This window comes from Gasterosteus aculeatus, chromosome 2 (assembly GCF_964276395.1).
Source record: "Gasterosteus aculeatus chromosome 2, fGasAcu3.hap1.1, whole genome shotgun sequence".
NCBI lineage: Eukaryota > Metazoa > Chordata > Actinopteri > Perciformes > Gasterosteidae > Gasterosteus > Gasterosteus aculeatus.
Window position 1 is genome coordinate 20,240,221 of NC_135689.1, and position 22,271 is coordinate 20,262,491.

The 22,271-nt window shown below is 48.6% G+C and overlaps 1 protein-coding gene across 1 annotated transcript in view; it reads left to right on the top strand.

Annotated features, from left to right (window-relative positions):
- Window positions 1-12,612, top strand: part of LOC120829180 (actin-associated protein FAM107A-like) — a 39,267-nt gene extending 26,655 nt beyond the window's left edge. Inside the window, exon 4 of the mRNA XM_078094430.1 lies at window positions 11,396-12,612. Within this exon, the coding sequence (XP_077950556.1) occupies window positions 11,396-11,554 (159 nt within the window). The 3' untranslated portion in view covers window positions 11,555-12,612. The remainder of the gene's footprint in view (window positions 1-11,395) is intronic.
- The last annotated feature ends 9,659 nt before the right edge of the window (window positions 12,613-22,271 follow it).

The following is a 22,271-nucleotide window of genomic DNA, read 5'->3' on the forward strand; positions in this document are numbered from 1 at the left end:
GCTAGAAGCCAAAGCTGAAAGAAGCTAGCCTCAACCACAGAGCTGATATGCTTGTCCAATTTAAACGCCCCATCAATAATTACCCCACGGTTTCTGGCCTGGGAACCTATGTAAGGTGCTAGTGGGCCAAGGGAGCTGGCAAGGACCTGGACCAAGTCAGGGCAACCAAATAGCACAATCTGTTTTGTTTTCATTTAGTTTTAAGAAGTTTAGGTCCATCCATGTTTAATGTCCGTCATACAATCAAACACAGCATGAAGGGATTCCTTGGAGGGTGTCAAGGATGCGGGTGGAGGAGGCAGGACTCAAGCGCAGACTTCTCAGGAAACAAAAGACTTTAATTGTCAAAAGGCAAAATCAAACAGGAACCGGGGGGAAAAACAGCAGGCATGAAACTATTGTAGCGTGCCTTAAGTTGATGAATGTATATGGCTCTGATTAATGTTACTGTTACGTAGGCCATTGTTGGGGTACCGCCCCTTCCGGGGAATGTGGGTAGTTTTCGGGGAGCACAGGAAGGGGAAGTTCTGTTCGGACTAAGTTGATGACCGGGTATGTGAAATGGCGTGGCTGTGGCCGACAACAGACAACAATAAACCCGAGCGATAAGAACCTGGCTCTTTATTTACACGAAACGTTACAACTGGTGTCAGAAGTAAACTTAAGTCTGATTTTGTTAACGTGGTCGACCGCTCAGGCGTGGGCGGACTACTGTTAGGTGGGCGCTTTTTCTGGTGGAGATGGAGCGTTCTTTTGGCAGAGGTTTTTGTGTCAAGAAGGAGGAGGAGGACAATGAGTACGGATATCCTCGTCCTGTTCAAGTGCTGGAAGGACAGCGTTTTTCCGTGGACGGGCTAGGAAGGGGGATGATACGTGAGTTACAGCCACCAACATCCGCTGGGGGTCCTGGCGTAGCGACGGCTAGCGCTGAAGCTAGCTACACGGCGCGCGGGGAATTGCCGCCCGGGAACGTGCATGGACAAAACTTAACAAAGATGGCGGCGCCCAGGGACAGCGAGTGCCGGTGAGCATAAAAACGCCGAAATACGCGGGGAAGTCTGAATGGGAGGCTTTTCATGCTCAGTTCGAGCTTTTAGCTCGTGCAAACAGCTGGTCAGATGAACAGAAAGCCCTCCAGCTCGCCCTTTGTTTGACGGATGATGCACTGTCTTGTCTGCTGCTTTTGGACCCGAGTGAGAGGGGTAATTATGGAGCCCTGGCTGGTGCTCTAGGGCGCCGGTTTGGACAATGTTTTCGTTCGGAGCTGCTGCGCTCGGAGCTGCATGGACGTCAGAGGCGAACTGGGGAATCCCTGCGCACGTTGGCAAACGACATCGAAGGACTGACACGACGTGCATACGCGCATATGCCTACGCCAGTGCAAACGGAGCTTGCACGTGATCAGTTCGTCAGGGCTCTCTCTCCATCTGATCTGCGGGCTCACACTCAGTTGGCTCGCCCCCAAACCCTGACTGACGCACTGGAGTACGCGCTGGAGAGGGAGATGGTCATGAGCGCTGCACAGCACGATGCTTCCCCAATGGTCAGGGCGGTAGGAGAGACAATGTCGGAGCGGCCGCTATGGGTGGACGAGGTGACCGAGATGATCAGGGGGTTGGCTATGCCCCCTGCCAGGCGTCAACAAACACAGGCCCCGGTGCGGCCACAACAACAGCCGCGCCTCTGCTAGGGGTGTGGCCAAGCTGGACACATGGTGAGGGATTGCCCAGCCTCGACTAAAGCTCTGGGAAACGGCAAGGGGACGCAGTAGACGGGACGCTGCGTGCCCCCACCCTTAAGTCCCGTTCGTCACTGGTTGTGGCCAGCAGCGCCTCTCAGTACAGCATGGGCCAGGGGCAGAATGTGGCTGTGGTGGGAAGGACTTCCATATCGGACTTCTGCCATATTCCCATTTGCATCGAGGGGGTTTCCTGCACCGCCCTAGTGGACACCGGGTCAACGGTCACAGTGGTCCGGCCGGAGGTGGTGCCAGTGGGTACACAGCTGGAGGACACAGCAGTTCAGCTACGCACAGTAACTGGTGAGCTAGCACCAATGAAAGGGAGAGGGCAGCTGATATTGACTGTGGGGGGACGGAAAATGAGACACACTATGTGGGTAGCGGAAGTACAAGATGCCTGTATTTTAGGCTTGGACTTTTTGCGGGAGCAGGGCTGTCAAATAGACTTGGGGAAAGCCACACTGAGCTTTATTGATGGGCAGGTGGTGCATATGAGACCGCTGGATTCCCAGCGCGCAACTACACACACAGCCGGACCTCACAGGTGCTGTGTGGGGGAAGGAAAACAGACAAAGGCTGCCATGTCGTACCTGTCGGAGCCTCGGCTAGGCCCTGAGCCAGCCACCCGTAGCCTGGACTCGCCGGTCAGGCTGATCCCGTCTGCGGTGGAGGGCTGTGAGAGTCTGCAGGAGAGTGAAGCGAAAAGGATGACAGCTCTGCGCGAGGTCTGGCAGAGAAGTGTCGGGGACTTGGATTCTGAACATCAGGAGCGACCATGGCAGCTGCTGATAGAGTTCCGTGACTGCTTTTCATGCGACGAGGAGGAGCTGGGACAGACCTCTCTCGTACAGCACACAATTGACACGGGTGATGCGACGCCTATACGGCAGCGGCCACGTCGCCTCCCCCTGGGCCGACAAGACGCAGCGGAGCGGGCTTTGGAGAAAATGCAGCGAGCTGGCATAATAGAGCCCTCTGAGAGCCCCTGGGCATCACCAGTCGTGATGGTGCCGAAGAAAGGAGGTGAGTGGCGCTTCTGTGTGGATTATAGGAGGCTTAATGACGTCACTTAGAAGGACTCCTACCCCCTTCCACGCGTGGATGAATGTCTGGACCTAGTAGCTGGCTCTTCCTGGTTCTCGTCCTTGGACTTGAGGAGCGGCTATTGGCAGGTCCCCCTGGCCGAAGAGGCCCGGCCCAAGACCGCATTCTGCACAGGAAAGGGGCTGTGGCAGTTTAAGGTGCTCTGTTTTGGACTGTGTAATGCGCCTGCCACATTCGAACGCTTGATGGAGAGGGTGTTAGCTGGAGTTCCACACACGGAGTGCCTGGTGTACTTAGATGACATTCTGGCCCATGGCAGCTCATTTGATTCAGCTATGGCAGCACTGCGCCGAGTTATGGAGAGGATCAAAGGGGCTGGACTGAAGCTACACCCGGACAAATGCAGGCTGCTGTGCAGGGAGCTGACCTTTCTGGGGCACCGAATAGGCAGCGAGGGTATCGGCACAGTGGAGGAGAAGGTGCGTGTCATACGCGAGTGGCCCAGCCCGACAGACCAGAGGGGACTAAAAAGTTTTTTGGGTTTAGCTTCCTATTACAGGAAATTCGTGCGGGGATTTTCAGGCATTGCGGCCCCCCTGTACAGGCTCCTGCAGAAGGACCTGCCCTTTGTGTGGGCGGAGGACTGTGAAAGCGCATTCAACACCCTCCAAGAGGCTCTGGCAAGCGCACCCATCCTGGCAGCCCCTGACCCCGAAGTGCCTTTTGTTCTGGACACAGACGCTAGCGGCGATGGAGTGGGGGCAGTCTTATCACAGGCAGGGCCGGAAGGAGAGAGGGTTGTGGCCTACTACAGCAAAGCCCTGAATAAAGCTGAGCGGCGGTATTGCGTCACACGTAGGGAGCTGCTTGCTGTCGTCTTTGCCGCACGGCATTTTAAGTACTACTTGTGTGGCCGCCCCTTCACTGTACGCACTGATCATGCCTCACTGCAGTGGCTGATGACATTCCGAGAGCCTGAGGGACAGCTGGCTCGTAGGCTGGAGGAGCTGCAAGGCTACGAGTTCAGCGTGGTTCACCGTGCTGGAGAACGGCATGGCAACGCTGACGCACTGTCCCGTCGACCCTGCAGTGAAGACGACTGCCGGTATTGTGACCGCAGAGAGGTCAGAGAACAGCAGCTGGTTCTGGGGCCAAACAAGCGGGACAGAGAGGAGTGTGAAGAGACTGTCAGGGCTTGTAGAGAGCTGCTGGTGGTGGACAATGCTATCTGGGCCGCGGAACAGCAACGAGACCCGGACGTGCAGCCAGTGATGCTGTGGAGGCGCGGCAGCGGCCGCCCTGGGAGGAGGTGGCCGCTCTCTCCCCATGGACAAAAGGGCTGTGGGCTAAATTGAATTCTTTGCAGCTGGCTGATGGGGTCCTTCAGCGGGCATGGGTAGAACCAGCGTCGGGAGAGAAAAAGTGGCAGACCGTGGTACCCAGAGGGATGCAGGGGGCTGTTCTCGAAGCCATGCATGGCTCTGCAGGCTCCGGTCACTTTGGGGTGACCAAAACACTCCGGCGGGTCCGTCAGGCCTTCTATTGGGGGCGGCTGAGGAGAGACGTTGAAGACTTTTGTCGGTGCTGTGATCTCTGCACTGCCCGCAAAGGTCCACCGGGCCAGTCCAGGGCTCAGCTACAGCAGTTTCCGGTGGGGGAGCCCATGCAGCGGCTGGGTGTAGACGTTCTGGGCCCTCTCCCACTCACAGACAGAGGTACTCGCTACTGTGGATTATTTCACTAAATGGCCTGAGGCCTATGCCATTAAGGACCAGGAGGCCGAGACCATTGTTGAGGCCCTAGTGGAGGGGATAATCAGTCGGCTGGGGGTGCCAGAGTCAATCCATAGCGATCAGGGGAGAAATTTCGAATCTAAAGTTTTTGCCACGATGTGTACACGTCTGGGCATCACAAAGACCCGTACAACACCGCTCCACCCCCAGAGTGATGGGTTAGTGGAAAGATTTAACCGGACTCTGGGCGAACAGCTATCTATCCTGACTGCCGACCATCAGCGCGATTGGGATATGCATTTGCCCCTGGTTCTGATGGCGTGTCGCACTGCGGTCTATGACTCCACTTCATGTACACCGTCCCTCCTCATGTTGGGCAGAGAGTTGAGAACACCAGCGGAACTGACCTTTGGACGACCCCCGGATGCGCCGCGGGTCCCTGCTGGCCCGGACTACGCCAGGCGGCTGCAGGACCGCTTGGACTCTGCACATGCGTATGCCCGCAGGCAAATGCGTAGTGCGGGCGTGCGACAAAAGAGGAATTATGACGTCCGGGCGAAAGGCCGACACTTTGCGGCTGGGGAGCTGGTGTGGACCTACGCTCCTAAACGGAAGAAAGGCAGGTGCCCTAAGCTGGATAGCCACTGGGTGGGACCGTGTCTGGTCCTGGAGCGGCTGGGAGAGGTCGTCTACCGGGTGCAGATGCCTGACAGGGGGCGCCGGGTGGCGTTACACCGGGACAGGCTGGCACCATACCGGGGCATCGCCTCCCCTCAGACAGCTGGAGGAGAGGGAGAAACGCCTGGGGCGCCTGTCGTGGCATCACCTAACCGGGAAGTCGTCGCAGGTGGCCTGGGGGACATCGCAAGTGCATGCAGTTTGCCACCTGCGGCTTTGGATCCACCTGACCTGGGACACACAGGGGGGCAACGGGAAAAGTCAACACCCGCGGGCCGACCGAGGAGGAAGCGGCGGACGCCACTGAGGCTTAGAGACTTTGTCCTCGGGGACGAGGACTTAAGAAGGGGGGGGTAATGTAGCGTGCCTTAAGTTCATGAATGTATATGGCTCTGATTAATGTTACTGTTACGTAGGCCATTGTTGGGGTACCGCCCCTTCCGGGGAATGTGGGTAGTTTTCGGGGAGCACAGGAAGGGGAAGTTCTGTTCGGACTAAGTTGATGACCGGGTATGTGAAATGGCGTGGCTGTGGCCGACAACAGACAACAATAAACCCGAGCGATAAGAACCTGGCTCTTTATTTACACGAAACGTTACACTATGAACATCCACGACGATAGACAATGACGCAACAAGTGACACAAGAGACACACGGCTTAAATACACAAGGGAGGTGTAGGTGATTGGACACAGGTGGAAACTATTAGACGATCACAGGGGATGACGGGACAAGGCAGGAAGTGAAGTTACCCGGGGACACGAGTGGCTGAAAACTACAAAATACAACATGAAGTGCACCACACAGTGACAGAGGGGGCCTTTAATGGCAAGTACACCTGCACATCATCAGCAAAGCAATGAAAAGGGATTCCATGCTTTATAAATATGCACCCCCGGGGTAGCATGTATAAGGAGAACAGTAGAGGGCCTAGAACTGACCCCTGGGGGACTCTGCAGGTCAGAGGGGCCACTAAGGAGGAAAACTTCCCCAATTGTACACAGAAGGACCTATCTGAAGGTAGGATTTAAACTACTCTAGAGTAGAACCTCTAATGCCCACACAGTGCTTGAGGCGTGCCAAGAGGATAGTGTGATCCACTGTGTCGAATAAGGCTGTGAGATCTAATAGCATTAAAAAGGCACAGTTACCAGAATCAAGGTTTAAAAGAAGATCATTAAAAACTTTTAAAAGAGCTGTTTCGGTGCTGTAAAGAGGCTTAACACCAGACTGAAACTGTTCACCAATGTTTGCACGACCTAGGAATTCTTGCAGTTGGAGATAAACGAGAGTTTGGAGATTGGCCTGAAATTAGAAAGAACCAAGGGATTGACGTTTTTACTTTTTAAAAGAGGCTGCACTGTGGCATGTTTGAATGAGGCTGGGACGCGTCCAGAGCTGAGACACAGGTTTATAAGAAACAAAATAAAAGGCCCAACTGAGCTGAAAACCTTGAGCAAGTGGGATGGAATGCTGTCCGATGGGCAGTTAGCAGGGCGTAGGTGATGAGCTATTTCAGTAAGTGCAGAAAGTGAGACATTTCCCACAAACGTGTTGCACTTGCAGGTTGCTTTGCTTTCACTTTTCTATCCAGTACATCCCAAAGCAGCTTGATGGGGTTTAAATCTGGAGAATGAGCTGGACTCTTCAGTGTTTCCCCTAGGTTTACAATTTCAGGGGGGGGGCGCGACATCCGGCCGACACAAACGAAAACGAGGCCAACATGGTCTTAATTTCTTTTATTAAGAACCACAAAGTGTGCAGGTTTTGTCACTGCAGTGGCTTTTGAGGCTTTTGAAAGAACATTTCCAGAGCCTCTTGATATGGGAAGTTGGAAATGTCTGGCCCATTTATTGAGATATGCAGGCAGGCTGCAAGATGGTCTTCTTGCAGTCTATTGCGGATGTTTTTCTTGACCTGCACACACATGAACTGTTAGGCTTTAAAATTGATAGCTTATAATAGTGATAGCTTAAAGCACAAAAGTTTGTATTACAGTCTCTCTCAGTTTACACTGCTGACTGGGACTGTCCGGGCAATGGCTGTCAGGGTTGGGTAGGAAGGCAGGACTCAAACGCAGACTTTAACGCAAAATACTTTAATAGTCAAAAACTCCAACAAAGTAAAAGGCCAACGGGCAAAAACACACACAAACCGGGGGAAAAAAAGGCAGGCACGGACATCCGTGACAAAAGACAATGACGCCACAAGTGACAAACAACACACACTGCTTAAATACACTAGGGAGGTGCAGGTGATTGGACAGAGGTGGAAACAATCCGACAATCACAGGGGATGACAGGACCAGGCAGGAAGTGAAGTTACCCGGGGACACGAGAAAACTACAAAATAAGACAGGAAGTGCACCACACTGTGACAATGGCAGCCAGCAGGATAATTGTTGAGTACTACAAACTCCTCATTTTTGGAGGACATTTCTGACTGACAGTATGGCCAGCTGTGTCTTGTTCTGAAAAGGTTCAAAATGATATCAGTAACTCAGTATAGTGTTCATGATAATGTGATGAGAAAATGTCTCAGGTTACCCTGAGTGGACCAGAGACCACTTGCTCCTTGAAAGAGGTCCATTCTTCAAGGACTGTGCCAAAATCAACACGGGAACAAAACTTCTCTATTAGTATATGGAGTTTTGTGTGTGTGTAGTGTTGTCAGGAAGCGTAGCTGCTTGTGGACCAAGTATCCTAAATGTAGCCACATCTCTCCAGATGAGCAATGAGGCAATCCAAGTATGGATCCATCACCTGATCAAATGCATGAAAAATGTCAGTGAACTATTACTAAATGAAACTGTGTAACAACTATTCTCTATGTTTGTGCAAAATAAAATTAAAACCTAGCAGTTGATGTGAGTTATGTAAGTTATCTGATCTTTGATTGCCAGGAACATGACATCCTCCCTTTGGAAAAGCTTAGATAGGCGTGCCAGGTGGGGAGCACATCAGCTTGCAGGTGAAGGGAGGCAATGAAGCGATAGGTGGGAAGGAATGAATACAGTCCCTTAGCAGTAGGACATTTGCAGGTCTCTGCTTGCTCTGCCAAGGCACACAGTACAGCAGTTATGTTTGCCAATAGGTTTTTTTACTGCTTCGTGTTGGGAGAGCCATTATGTGTCATTTACTTGCTAGTCAATAACAGAAAAAACAGTGGGTTTAAAATAAATTATGTGAATGCAGTATTCACATGTGAATTAATTTACCTTCACTTCAGCTTCAGCTCAGACACACCACTGAGCTGAAGCTGAAGTGAAGCACTGTTTCGGAAATACAGATGCAGCTGTTCCAAGTTGTCTTTGAATGTAGCCATGTAAGGCACCTCTTCAGATGCATTCTTGCAGGCTAGAGCTAGCCTATGTGCTGCACAGTGGACACTTAGGAGCCATGGCCATTCCTCTGACAGCTGTTTTGCAACTCCATTTTGTCTTATGGAATACATGTTTTTATTCATTTGAGAACAAACTAAATATTTAAAACAGATTAATTATGTATGGTATGATACCATACATAATAACATGATCACTAGAGCAGCACCATCTGTTCCAAGGCTTGAGATTAAGTGTGTGGGGATGCCCTTCGTGTGAATGATGTTCTGTAGGGCTGCCACTATTGAATCTGCTTTCCCTGCCCTCGTTGTCCATGTATCTAAAAAGGTAAATTTGATACATTGTATACATTTGGAAAAAAAGAAAGTTGGATAAGTTAGCATTCAAAATCAACAATTAAATGCATATGAATTCTTTAACTAATTTTATGCAAAAAACCAATAGTCAATACAGCAATCCCATGACAAAAAAAATGGTAGACATGTACAAAAAAAGCTTACATTGAGCTTCTCAAAATAGGTGCAGCCCAAAACATTAGCTAGTTGCAGCTGGTTGGTGTGGTGGGTTATTTTAGGAATAAACCATTTTTACCTGCTGTCAAACTTGACTGGGCGCTTCTTTTCTAGGTAGTTCTTAAATAGCCTGGAGGTATATTTTGGGTCATTATCTTGCTTTAGAATGAACCCCTGATCCACTGGGCATATACCAAAGGGTATTGCATGGCGCTGCAAAATGCTGTGGTAGCAGTTTAGGTTGAGGGTGCCAGTAACTCTGTGCAAGTTGCCGACTCTGGATCCAGCGAAAGAACCCCAAACCATCACTCTTCCTCCTCCATGTTTTACAGTTGGTGTAACACACTGAGGAACCATCCTTTCGCATGCTCAGCGTTAAAAAACCCTGCTTGATGAACCGAAATTTCATCTTGATTCATTCAAGACCTTCTTCCAGTATTCAGTCGTCCACTGGCAGAGCCTCAAAGCCTCTTTTTCTTATTTTGCCATCTTAGTAATGGCTTTCTTACTGCCTCTCGACCTTTCAAACCGGCAGCTCGAAGTCTTCTCTTCAGTTGAAACAAAGACTTACTTCTCTCAGTGTTAAGCTGTGCTTGAAGCTGTTGTACTGTAAGCCACCTATTGCACAAGCTGTTGACAACTTCAGTTCTGGCTTTGGGTCTGCCAAACCTCTTCCAGTCAGGAGGTTCTTCTAGTTTCCAAATGCCTTTTGATTGTGCAGGAAACAGTACTCACTGACACCTTGACTTTCTTTGCAATTTCTATAAAGGAAAATCTACACTTTTAAGGGTTATAATGTTAACCCTTAAAATGGTCTGTCTTCCTTTGTTAATTGCCTTTTTCTCGCTTTTTTGAGAGCAATATACTACTTCCTGCACTACAATACTGTCCAAATAATGCTTACGAGGGTGTAGTAACAGTCTTTTCTGACACTGCTTTTATAAAGCCCAAGGGTTTTTAAGTAATCAACAAAAGTTGAGACACGTATAGGAATTAATAGACTTAATTAAGGCTACAAAAGAAAGGTTTAAAGTAACCCAACACCTTCACTCTCTGTCCCTGAAAACATCAAATAAAGCCAGAAATCTGGGGGTTATTATGGATTCAGATTTACACTTGGAGAGTCACATCAAATCAGTAACAAAATCGGCCTACTACCACCTCAAAAATGTAGCACAACTTAAAGGGCTCATGTCAGCTCAAGACTTAGAAACACTTGTACATGCCTTTATAACTAGTAGGCTAGACTATTGTAATGCTCTCCTTGCAGGTCTTCCAAAAAAAACTGTCAGGCAGCTCCAGCTTGTTCAGAACGCTGCTGCTAGAGTTCTAACAAAGACCAAAAAATGTGAGCACATTACACCAATTCTTAAATCCTTACATTGGCTCCCAGTATGTCAGAGAATTAATTTCAAAATCCTACTGCTCACATATAAATCACTACATGGTTTAGGGCCAAAGTATATCACTGATATGCTTCCACTACATAAGCCTTCAAGATCACTAAGATCTTCTGACACCAATCTGTTAGTGATTCCCAGAGTAAATATAAATCATGGGAAAGCATCATTTAGTTACTCCGCAACAAACAGCTGGAATAAACTTCCTGAAGATTTATGACTTGCCCCAACTCTGACCACGTTTAAAATAAGACTGAAAACTTTTATGTTGAGCTTTGCCTTCTGCTAAATTTGACCTACATTGCACTTTTAACCTCTGCCTTTTAATTAAACAATTTAAATAAGATTTTAATTTATAATTTTATTTGCTGTTTTTAATTGTTTTTTAATTCCTGCATTTTATTTCACTTTATTGTATGAAATGTTATGATGTGAAGCACTTTGAGTCTGCCTTGTGTATGAAAAACGCTATACAAATAAAATTGCCTTGCCTTGCCTTGCCTTAATTTACTTCCGAGTTGTTAACCCATTACTTTTGCCCTGAAAAAGGTATTTTTCTATAACTCTGAAACTCTACATTATTTTTCAGTTTTTGGTAACCTAAACTTTTTTGTTTAACCTCTGACAGTTTGCAGCTTACCTTAGTACCTCAGATTGTTCACTGAACTTGATCTGCTTAAATTTCAATAAAAAACGGAAAAATTGGGAAAATATATGTATATATTGTTTACATAATGGAAATGAAATGGTCCTTAAAATATCTGTGAGGGGTTGAATCGATAACACAATAATTATAGTATACAGTCACGGTAGAGCATAATAGTCAAAAACGTAATGTAAAAGAGACCTTTTGGTCCATTAAGTGGCTCACAAAATTTAATTTGTAATATTTTTCTCCTTCTTTAAATGACGGGGAGGTGCCAATGATTCTCATTTTCTCTTGTCAGAGGGAGCGAGAGGAAAAAGTAGGAGAAGAAGCCCAATTAATGGAGTTTCTTCGAGTCCGGCAGAACCTAAGAAAGATCCACTCTGCGATCCAGAACAAGACGGGATCTGAAGTACAACAGAAGAATGCATCCAAAATAGAGAAATCTAATCAGATTTGAATGAATTCCCCAACTTCATGTGCAAAAGTATCCCAATGGATTAAGATACTTTTGTAAAAACTTGGAAATAGTGTTCTTTTATTTGTAAAGAAATGCACTTGTGTGTGAGAAATGGCCTTATGTTGTGAACGGACCTCAGGCCAGAGTTGAGCCTTCTTCACAAGGAAGTCTGAAAGCAACACTATGAGTGCAAAATTGTATTTATATGCCATAACTTATAGAAAATGTACTTAAGGGTCGGGGCATTGTAAATATTTACAGCTAAGGGCAATACGTGTGCCCACAATCTCAAAGGGGGCTAAAAAAAGAAAGAAAATCTGCATACACAGCAGAGGCAGAGAAGGGAACCAGGTTAAGATTATTCAAGGTGATGGCAATTGCACTCGTCAATGTGTTGTTGAGAGGATAGCAAGAGAGGATATGCAAAATTGATAATGTTATATGGCTTTTTAAGGATGAAGAACTGTTAAAGGTTCAGGATGAGAAAAGGGGATACATAAATCCGAAATGCCTATGTAATAATGTTATAAGTAGGACCAAATACTTTTTGATATTATGGAGAACATAAAAGAGATGCTCTGTAAATTTACCTAGGCTTAACCTAGGTATTATAAGAGGTATAAAGTCATCCTTATTGACACACTTATATAATGAATGTGCAGGTGTTCTTGGTTTTTCTTATTTTTTATGTGCATGTCATCTAAAACTGTACAACGCAAAATATATATATGTTGGTGTAATGGACAGAAGTGACAGCAGTTCTACGAGCAGATGTGAGGCCCAAGTGCAGGTAGATACTGGATAGGAGTGATTTATGGCCTCAGAGGCCATGAGGGTTTTTTACTTCTTTGTGCTTTTTGGGGGCTTGCGTGAATCTCCGGACTTTCTGTTTTATAAAAGGGAGAGTTTGACCGGAGAACAGTTGTTTTGGGGTTCTTGGTTCTTGGATCTTTTTGCTGGATCATGATAGAGAAGCTGTAGATTAAGATCTCCGGACTCTCTAGTTTTTTCTAGTTTTGTTCGACATTTTATTATCCTTTTCTCTGTATCTTGTTATAATCCTGAAGTAAATAAAACCGAGTTTGAAGTTTTTTGAAAAGTTTCTTCATTGAGACTCACCGACCTCCGGCGAGGGGGCCGAGCAGTGGACTCCGGTGAGCCCCTGGGTCAGGCTTAGGTAAATCCACTACGTAAACTTGCACCTACTCACTCCCCACCCACATATAAACACATATGACTTAGAAGTAGCCATATAATTACAAATATAAACTGATTACAGCAACAAACAGTGACTCTCAAAGATGTTCATTTGTTATTGTACAGCTGCATGTCGAGATAACTGCTTTGCAAACTGTTGTGTAGCGGACTCGACAAATACAACAAAATGATCGGACATGAAAAAGTAATGCGTGTTCTTTTAATGGACGTTGCGTGACACAAACAAAATACCCCGAATCCAGTGCCGGTTCCCTCTTTTTTATGGATGCCCTGTAGGGTGGTGTAGGTCCCTGCTGCGGTGCATCAGCACCTTGAGTCGTCACACCCACTGGTTCAGGTGAGGAGGGAACACTTTCCCTGTCTTTGTGTTGCTGCAGTGGATGTTCAGATGATGGCTGAAAACCCTGGAAGGCTTCCAGTAGCTGTTCTGGGTTTGTCATTTGACCTGAGTCATCATTGATGTTGGTTCCTGGCAACAGTTGATCCACATGTCTCCTCCAGATGATGTTCTCTAGTGTTTGGACTGTGTAGGACACTGGACCTGTTTGAGCGACCACGGTTGCTTGTACCCACTTTGGACCGTTACAGTAGTTCCGAACAAGAACTCTCTCTCCAGCTCTGAAGCTTTGGTCCTTTGCTTTGTTCCGCATCTCCACCTACGCTCTTTGTTGTGTCTGTACGGCCTGCTTAACCTTTGGAGGTCTCAGAAGGTCGAGTCTGTCATGATCCGGATTCCTCCTTGTTTTGTTTTTCTACACACACACGCACACCCAGCTGATACTCATTAACACACCTCCTCATTCCCATTCATGCTTTCACTCGCCCTAAACGCCCACAGCCGCTTTCCATAGCAATCAACTCTCACACTGATGTTCAACTCACCTGTTTCTGCTCACTGCTTAATTTGTTTGACTATTTATAACCACTGTTTCTCTACTCCCCTGTCAGACTGTTGTTGAACGCTGAGCTGTTGCCTTGTCCCTGTGTTACCATTCCAGCGTTGTCTTTTTTCGAGATCTACTTTAAGTTTTGTCCCGGACTACGTCTGCTGACGGAAGCCCCCTTAGTTCGAATTTGGGAAGAATAAAAGACATTTTTCCGCACCTCTGCATCTGGGTCCTCTGTTCTCCACGTAACAGAACATTCTGACCAAGATGGACCCAGCGGAGGAGGCACCTTTTCGCTCGGCGATCGAGGCCCAGGGAGCGCTTCTTGGAAGACATGATGGGGAGATTTCCGAGACACGCCGTGCGGTGGAGAGTCTCTCCGCCCAAGTTTCAGACCTGTCATCACGGCTCCTGTTCCAGCTGGAGGCCCCCAGTGTTCGCGGAGGTTCTGCTGAACCCCGGATCAACAATCCCCCGTGCTATGCCGGTGAATCTACTGAGTGCCGCTCTTTCATCACGCAGTGTGAGGTCGTTTTTTCCCTGCAGCCAACCACCTATGCACGTGATTCCGCGCGCATCGCTTTCGTTATCTCCCTGTTGAAGGGGAGGGCGCGCGAGTGGGGAACTGCCGTCTGGGGAATGGATTCGGATCTGACTGAGCGCTTTGAGTTATTTAAGGAGGAGATGATCAAGGTGTTCGACTGATCCGTCCACGGCCCTCGAGCCCTCGCCGTGCTTCGACAGGGTAGACGTCCAGTTACAGATTACACCATTGAGTTTCGTACTTTGGCCATCTCATCTGGCTGGAACGAACCAGCCCTGGTTGCTCACTTCTTGGAGGGTCTTAACTCTGCCCTTAAGGAGGAGATATATGCCCGTGAGATTCCTGATCGGTTCGACCAGTTGGTGGAGCTCGCTATCCGTCTCGAGAAGCGCTTGGAAATGCGCCGCCACGCTCGAGGTTGGAGAGAGGAACAACCGGTCTCCCCGCCCACCTTCTCTGTCCCAGCAAGAGTCGAGCCGGAGACTGAGCCCATGCAACTTGGTGGTATCCGCATCTCGGCTACCGAGCGACAGCGAAGAATTGCCAATCGTCTCTGCCTTTACTGTGGCTCGAGTACCCACTTTGTTTCCACCTGCGCAGTAAAAGCCAGAGCTCGCCAGTGACCAGGGGATTGCTGGCGAGCGCGACTACCCTCTCCCCCAGATCCAGAGTTAAGTCTCGCACTACATTCCCGGTAACTCTTCGGTGGTCGGGCGGTGCAGCATCCTGTTTGGCCCTCATCGACTCCGGGGCGGAGGCCGGTTTCATCGATGAGCAGTGGACACGGGAACATGGCATACCACTGGCTGACCTTGAAGACTCCACGGCGGTGTTTGCCCTGGACGGTAGTGTCATATCCAAGGTCCGTCTATCCACCCGGCCGGTGAGTCTCTCCATATGGGGGAACCACCAAGAGACTATTTTTTAAAAATATTTTTCAATCCCCTTTTTGCCCTGTTGTTCTTGGCCATCCTTGGTTAGCTAAACACAATCCTCAGATTAATTGGACTAATAACTCCATTCTTTCATGGGGCCTGTCGTGTCATGTTGAGTGTCTTGTATCTGCAGTTTCTCCTGTCTCCTCTGTTTCTGTGTTTCAGGAGAGGCCCGGGGATTTGAACGGTGTGCCGGAGGGGTACCTCGATCTGCGGGCGGTCTTCAGCCGTTCTCGGGCCACTTCCCTCCCTCCTCATCGACCGTATGATTGCTCGATTGATCTAATTCCCGGTACCACTCCCCCTCGCGGTCGATTGTACTCTTTATCTGCTCCTGAACGCAAAGCGTTAGAGAAGTATCTCTCGGAATCTATTGCCGCGTTCTTTTCCCATCGTCTATCCCCTACAGAACGGAATTATGACGTGGGTAATCGAGAATTATTAGCGATACGACTTGCATTAGGAGAGTGGCGTCATTGGTTGGAGGGGGCGTCTCATCCGTTCATAGTCTGGACGATCACAGAAACCTCGAATACATTAGATCTGCTAAGAGACTTAACGCTCGTCAGGCTCGTTGGGCACTTTTTTTCTGTCGATTCAATTTCACCATTTCCTACAGACCCGGATCGAAGAACATTAAACCTGACGCTCTCTCTCGTCTTTTTGGGTCTTCTGAGAACGCCTCGACCAAGGAGAACATCCTCCCTGAGGAGTGTGTGGTGGGAGCTGCGGTCTGGGGAATCGAACGGGTCGTTAAGCAGGCCCTTAGCCGGACCGTCACGCCCCTTCGGTGCCCTGACCGGTCACTGTTTGTTCCCCAGTCCGTTCGCGCGGCCGTCCTCCGGTGGGGTCATTCGTCCAAATTGGCTGTCCACCCTGGAGTCAGGGGAACTCTTGCCGTCATTCGGCAGAGATTTTGGTGGCCCACCATCGAACAGGATGTCCGTCGTTTTGTATCCTCTTGTCCTGTCTGCGCCCAGACCAAGTCTGGTAACTCTCCCCCTGCCGGTTTGCTCCGCCCTCTCCCGACTCCATCGCGTCCTTGGTCGCACATAGCCTTAGATTTCGTTACGGGTCTCCCTCCATCCATGGGTAACACTGTCATCCTTACCGTGGTCGATAGATTTTTCTAAGTCCGCTCACTTCATTCCGCTTCCTAAACTACCCTCCGCTAAGGAGACCGCTCAGTCGGTGGTCAATCACGTTTTCAAACTCCACGGTCTTCCCACTGACGTTGTTTCTGATAGAGGTCCGCAGTTTGCCGACTGATTGGCGCCACGGTCAGTCTGTCATCGGGATTTCACCCCCAAACTAACGGGCAAGCCGAACGAGCTAATCAGACACTGGGTCGCATGCTCCGCAGTCTTGCGTTCCAAGATCCTTCGTCCTGGTGCGAACAATTACCATGGGCTGAGTACGCACACAATTCCCTGCCATCGTCTGCAACAGGACTATCCCCCTTTAGCTGCTGCCTTGGGTATCAACCTCCGCTTTTTCCTTCCCAAGAGGTCGACGCTTCTGTTCCGTCTGTAGAGGCTTTTATTCGGAGATGCCGTCGCACATCGAAGAGAGTGAGAACTGCCCTCTGTCGTACCAAATCACGCACTCGCTTATCCGCTAACCGTCGGCGCGTAAGGGCTCCGAGATACGTTTACGGGCAACGCGTCTGGCTGTGGACCCTAAATTTACCGTTGCAGTCTAGCTCCCGTAAACTTTCACCCCGGTTCATCGGACCGTTTCCCATTATTAAGGTTCTTAGCCCTGCGGCTGTCAAACTCAGGCTTCCCCCAAAGCTCCGTCGCATCCACCCGGTCTTTCACGTGTCGTGTATTAAACCCGTTGTTCGGATGCCCACCCGTCCTGTTCCCCCACCACCTGCCCTGGCTGGTGGGTCCTCTATTCATACTGTCCGCAGACTCCTTGATGTTCGCCCTCGGGGTCGTGGTTTCCAGTATTTGGTCGATTGGGAGGGATACGGTCCTGAGGAGAGATGCTGGATTCCCTCCCGGGACGTCCTGGACCGCTCGCTCATCGAGGACTTCCACCGCACCCGCCAGGCTCCACCTTCGGGAGCGCCAAGGGGCGCTCGTTGAGGGGGGGGTACTGTCATGATCCGGATTCCTCCTTGTTTTGTTTTTCTACACACACACACACACGCACACCCAGCTGATACTCATTAACACACCTCCTCATTCCCATTCATGCTTTCACTCGCCCTAAACGCCCACAGCCGCTTTCCATAGCAATCAACTCTCACACTGATTCTCAACTCACCTGTTTCTGTTCTCCACGTAACAGAGTCGTAACAGAGTCGTGTGCGAAGCTGTCTTTTCATCATGGCTGACGCGGGGGCCACTTTGGTTGTAGCATGCAGGGTGTTTCGGTATGTTAATAGGAAGGTGTTTAGACGCCTGTTAAGCGATCCGGATCCCTGCGATGATTTTAGAGCCTGCTTCATCGTCTGCACAAATCTTTCTGCTAGGCCGTTTGTGGCGGGATGGTACGGCGCTGACTTGATGTGTTGGATTCCGTTTGCTTCCATGAATGACTGGAACTCTTCAGACACCAGTTGCGGCCCGTTATCACTGACGAGTTGCGTGGGCATTTCAAAGTGACTGAAGATTGACTGTAGCTCTTCGATGGTTCTCTCTGATGAAGTGCTCTTCATTATGGCGACCCCTGGCCATTTGCTGTGTGCGTCCACTACAACTAAGAACTACAATCCTCCAATGGACCTGCAAAGTCTATGTGGACTCTCTGCCATGGTTCTTCTGGGAAGTCCCACGGGTGTAGTGGCGCTAGCTGAGGCATGTTTCTCATCTTTTGACAGGCGGTACATGACTTGTCTTCAATAGCTGCGTCTAAGCCTGGCCACCAAAAATAGCTGCGCGCAATCTCCTTCATTCGCACCATGCCACAGTGCCCTGAATGGAGTTCCTCAAGCACCTGCTTTCGAAGTGGTGGCGGAATAATGACTCTATAACCCCATAACAAGCATCCAGCCTGGACCGTGAGCTTGTTTCTCCTCCCCAGGTAAGGCTTTAGATGGTAAATGGTCTGTACTTGTATAGCGCTTTTCTAGTCTTCTGACCACTCAAAGCGCTTTCACACCCATTCATACCACCACGACGCCTTACACTGCATGAAAAGTGGGATTTTCGGCAGTATGCGGCACTGTAAATTGTCGTGGAATTTTAGGTTTGCGGCAACGCCGAAAACTGCCGTAAATTGTCAGAAATTGATGTGGGCCTCCCTTGGCAGTTGTCCCCCCATCACCCCCCTCCTCTTAATTCTAGGGGAGGCTTTGACATGCATCCATCCAAACCACTTATCCTGCAAACCGCTTATCCTGCACACAGGGTCCCAAACCGCTTATCCTGCACACAGGGTCGCGGGGGGGCTGGAGTCCATCCCAGCCAACTTCGGGCGATAGACAGGGTACACCCTGGATTGGTCGCCAGGATTGGTCGCCAGCCAATCGCAGGGCTACACAGAGACAGACAACCATTCACACTCACATTCACACATCTACGGGCAATTTAAAGTCCCCAATTAACCTGATCCCCAGAGCATGTCTTTGGGACTGTGGGAGGAAGCCGGAGAGAACCCACGCAGACACGGGGAGAACATGCAGACTCCACACAGAAAGGCCACTGGGCGGAATCGAACCCAGGACCTTCTTGCTGTGAGGCGACAGTGCTAACCACCACGCCACCGTGCCGCCTTAGGCTTTGACATGTAAATGAAAATGCTGTGAGCTATACAAATGCAAATCAGGGTCGCAGAGGGAGTTTTAGCCCAGGTGACATTTTTTTAAAAGGTAAGAAAATCTCTGGTACAAATAGATCAGGTTCAGTAGCCTAATTATAGACTCTTACATTTTAGCTTGAATTGATTTATTTAATTCAAATATGCTAGATTACTGTGTACGCCATTAGCAATGGCAAATGTTATGTAAAAAAGATACACAAAATAACTTCTTTAAAAAATTTGTTTTAATCAAGGTAAAATGAGCATTCCATGCAAACAACATTTGAATCAGCATGAGGGGTCTGCAGAGATCAGTCTCCTAGAGCTCAACTACAGTGCATAGTGGCAGGACTACAGTGACCTTTTCTTTGGTCTTACTTAAATGCACAGAGGATGTATTACCCACACATCTTCTAGCAATGTGCTCAACTGGCAGAAATGATGCTGGGTATGACGTGTCTGTTACCTGCAAGCCCCAAACTTCTATTGGCTTTCCATAAAAATGTCTGTCCGACATTTCAAGCCAAAATCAATTCAATCAATTCAAAATTCAAGCCAATTCAAGCTAAAATGTAAGAGTCTATAATTAGGCTACTGAGCCTGATCTATTTGTACCAGAGATTTTCTTACCTTTTAAAAAGCCATGGGTTTAAAGTGTAATGTAAGTCGCTGTGGATAAAAGCGTCCGCTAAATGACCTGTAATGTAATGTAAAAAAATTTCACCTGGGCTAAAACTCCCTCTGCAACCCTGATTTGCATTTGTATAGCTCACAGCATTTGCATTTACATGTCAAAGCCTCCCCTAGAATTAGGAGGAGGGGAGTCATGGGGGGGCAACTGCCAAGGGAGGCCCACGTCAATTTCTGACAATTTACGGCAGTATTCGGCGTTATCCGCAAATTGCCGTGAACAGCCGTAAACCTGAAATTCCACAACAATCTACAGTGCCGCATACTGACGATAATCCCACTTTTCATGCAGTGTAAGGCGCCGTGGGATTAAACAACGCCGACAGTCATGCACCTCTAGCAGCATTACCACTGCAGCAGCAGCAGCAGAAGGCAACTCCAGCTATGCAGACACCTCAGGCCTCGCCAGCACGAAACTCAACATCACAGCAACAAAGTTTATCTGTAAAGACATGTGACCCTACAATGTGGTTGAAAATCCGGGGTTCTGTGAATTGATCCAAACATTGTGTAATTATTGTGTAATGTTTACATTGAAAATGGCACTTGATTCAAATAAAAGGTTAATACATTTGCTATTAATTGTTTCCTTGTTTATAATATTCATAATTAATTTAAACCTGATTTCCTTACAAGAAACAACAGGAATTTCAGAAACTACTGTCCAGTAAAGTTACTGAATCGATTTCAAGTCACTGAATCGAATCGAATCGTTCTAAATGAACCCAGATCGCCCATGAATCGAATCGGCAACCATGAATCGCGATTCGAATTGAATCGTTGTTAAAATGAATCGTTACACCCCTAATTATAATGTATATATATTATATATATATATATACAAATAGCTTTCATAATTCAATATTTTAAACGTTACAATGCATCTTCGGGGCCATTCGTGAGGAGCTCGGAATAGTGCCGGTGCTCCTTCGCGTCGAAAGGAGCCAGTTGAGGTGGTTTGGGTATCTGCTGAGGCCGCCCTTGGGCGCCTCCCTAGGGAGGTGTTCCAGGCACGGCCAGTTGGGAAGAGGCCCCGGGGAAGACCCCACTGTAAATCCAAACATCATATTTAATTAAAAATAGTAAATTGACTTAAATCAGTTTTATGAAATTGCTATTAACACTCACCTTTAGTAAGTTACTTGTAATTTATGGTTGGAAAATCTCACCAGCTCAGTCTGCTTGAGTTGGATTAATTTAGAAAAAGTACGTTTTTGATAATTGTGCTTTTTTCCTGTGTTGGAATGTAGCTAAGTACATTTAGACAGCCACGGAGCCAACCGGTCCGTGCCATGAGAGCCACCATGAGAGCCACCATGCGAGCGTCGGAAAGGAGATGGCGTAAATATAAACGACCTGACGACCTGCTTGAATTTCAATCTCTCCTCTCCTCGTTTTCTGCTTCTATCTCTGCTGCCAAAAGCTCTTTCTACCAATCCAAAATCGAATCCTCATTCTCTAACCCCAAAAAACTCTTCTCGATCTTCTCCAATCTCCTCGAACCCCCTACCCCTCCTCCCCCCTCCCCCCTTCTTCCGGGAGACTTTGTCAACTACTTCATCCAAGAAAATAGCTGACATACGCTCCTCCTTCTCAAACCCACCTCCTACTTCTCGCGTCCCACCGACCTCACCTCTTTCGCCCTCACTTTCCTCTTTCACCGCCCTCTCTCCTAACCAAATTCTTACCCTAGTAACCTCTGCCCGTCCGACCACCTGCCCTCTTGACCCCATTCCATCACATCTTCTACAATCTATCGCACCTGACCTTCTTCCGTTCCTCACCTTTCTCATCAACAACGCTCTGTCATCTGGCTGTTTTCCCAATTCTCGAGTCAACCCTCTCCTGAAGAAACCCACCCTCAACCCTTCTGAAGAAAACAACTACAGACCGGTCTCTCTTCTTCCCTTTTTGTCCAAAACCCTTGAACGTGCTATCTTTAATCAACTCTCCTCTTATCTCCACTGTAACAACCTCCTTGACCCCCACCAGTCAGGTTTCAAGGCAGGCCACTCCACAGAGACTGCTCTCCTTGCTGTCTCTGAGCAACTCCACACTGCTAGAGCCGCCTCTCTCTCCTCTGTCCTCATCCTTCTGGACCTCTCTGCTGCATTTGACACGGTCAACCACCAGATCCTTATTTCCTCCCTTCAGGAACTTGGTGTCACAGGCTCTGCTCTCTCCCTTCTCTCGTCCTACCTCGATGGCCGCACCTACCGGGTAACCTGGCGAGGATCTGTGTCGGAACCTTGTCCTCTTACTACTGGAGTTCCTCAGGGTTCCGTGCTGGGTCCCCTCCTGTTTTCGCTTTACACCAACTCTCTTGGCGCTGTCATTCGCTCGCATGGCTTCTCTTACCACAGCTATGCCGATGACACCCAACTAATTCTCTCCTTCCCTCACTCGGACACCCAGGTGGCGGCTCGGATCTCTGCCTGTCTAACTGACATCTCTCAGTGGATGTCCGCCCACCATCTGAAAATCAACCCCGACAAGACTGAACTACTTCTCTTTCCCGGAAAAGATTTGCTTACCCAGGACCTGACAGTCAACTTTGGGAACTCCGTACTAACGCCCACTTTGACCGCTAAGAACCTCGGTGTCACACTCGACAGCCAACTCTCCCTGACTCCCAACATCGCCGTGACAACGCGATCCTGTAGATACACGCTCTACAACATCAGGAGAATACG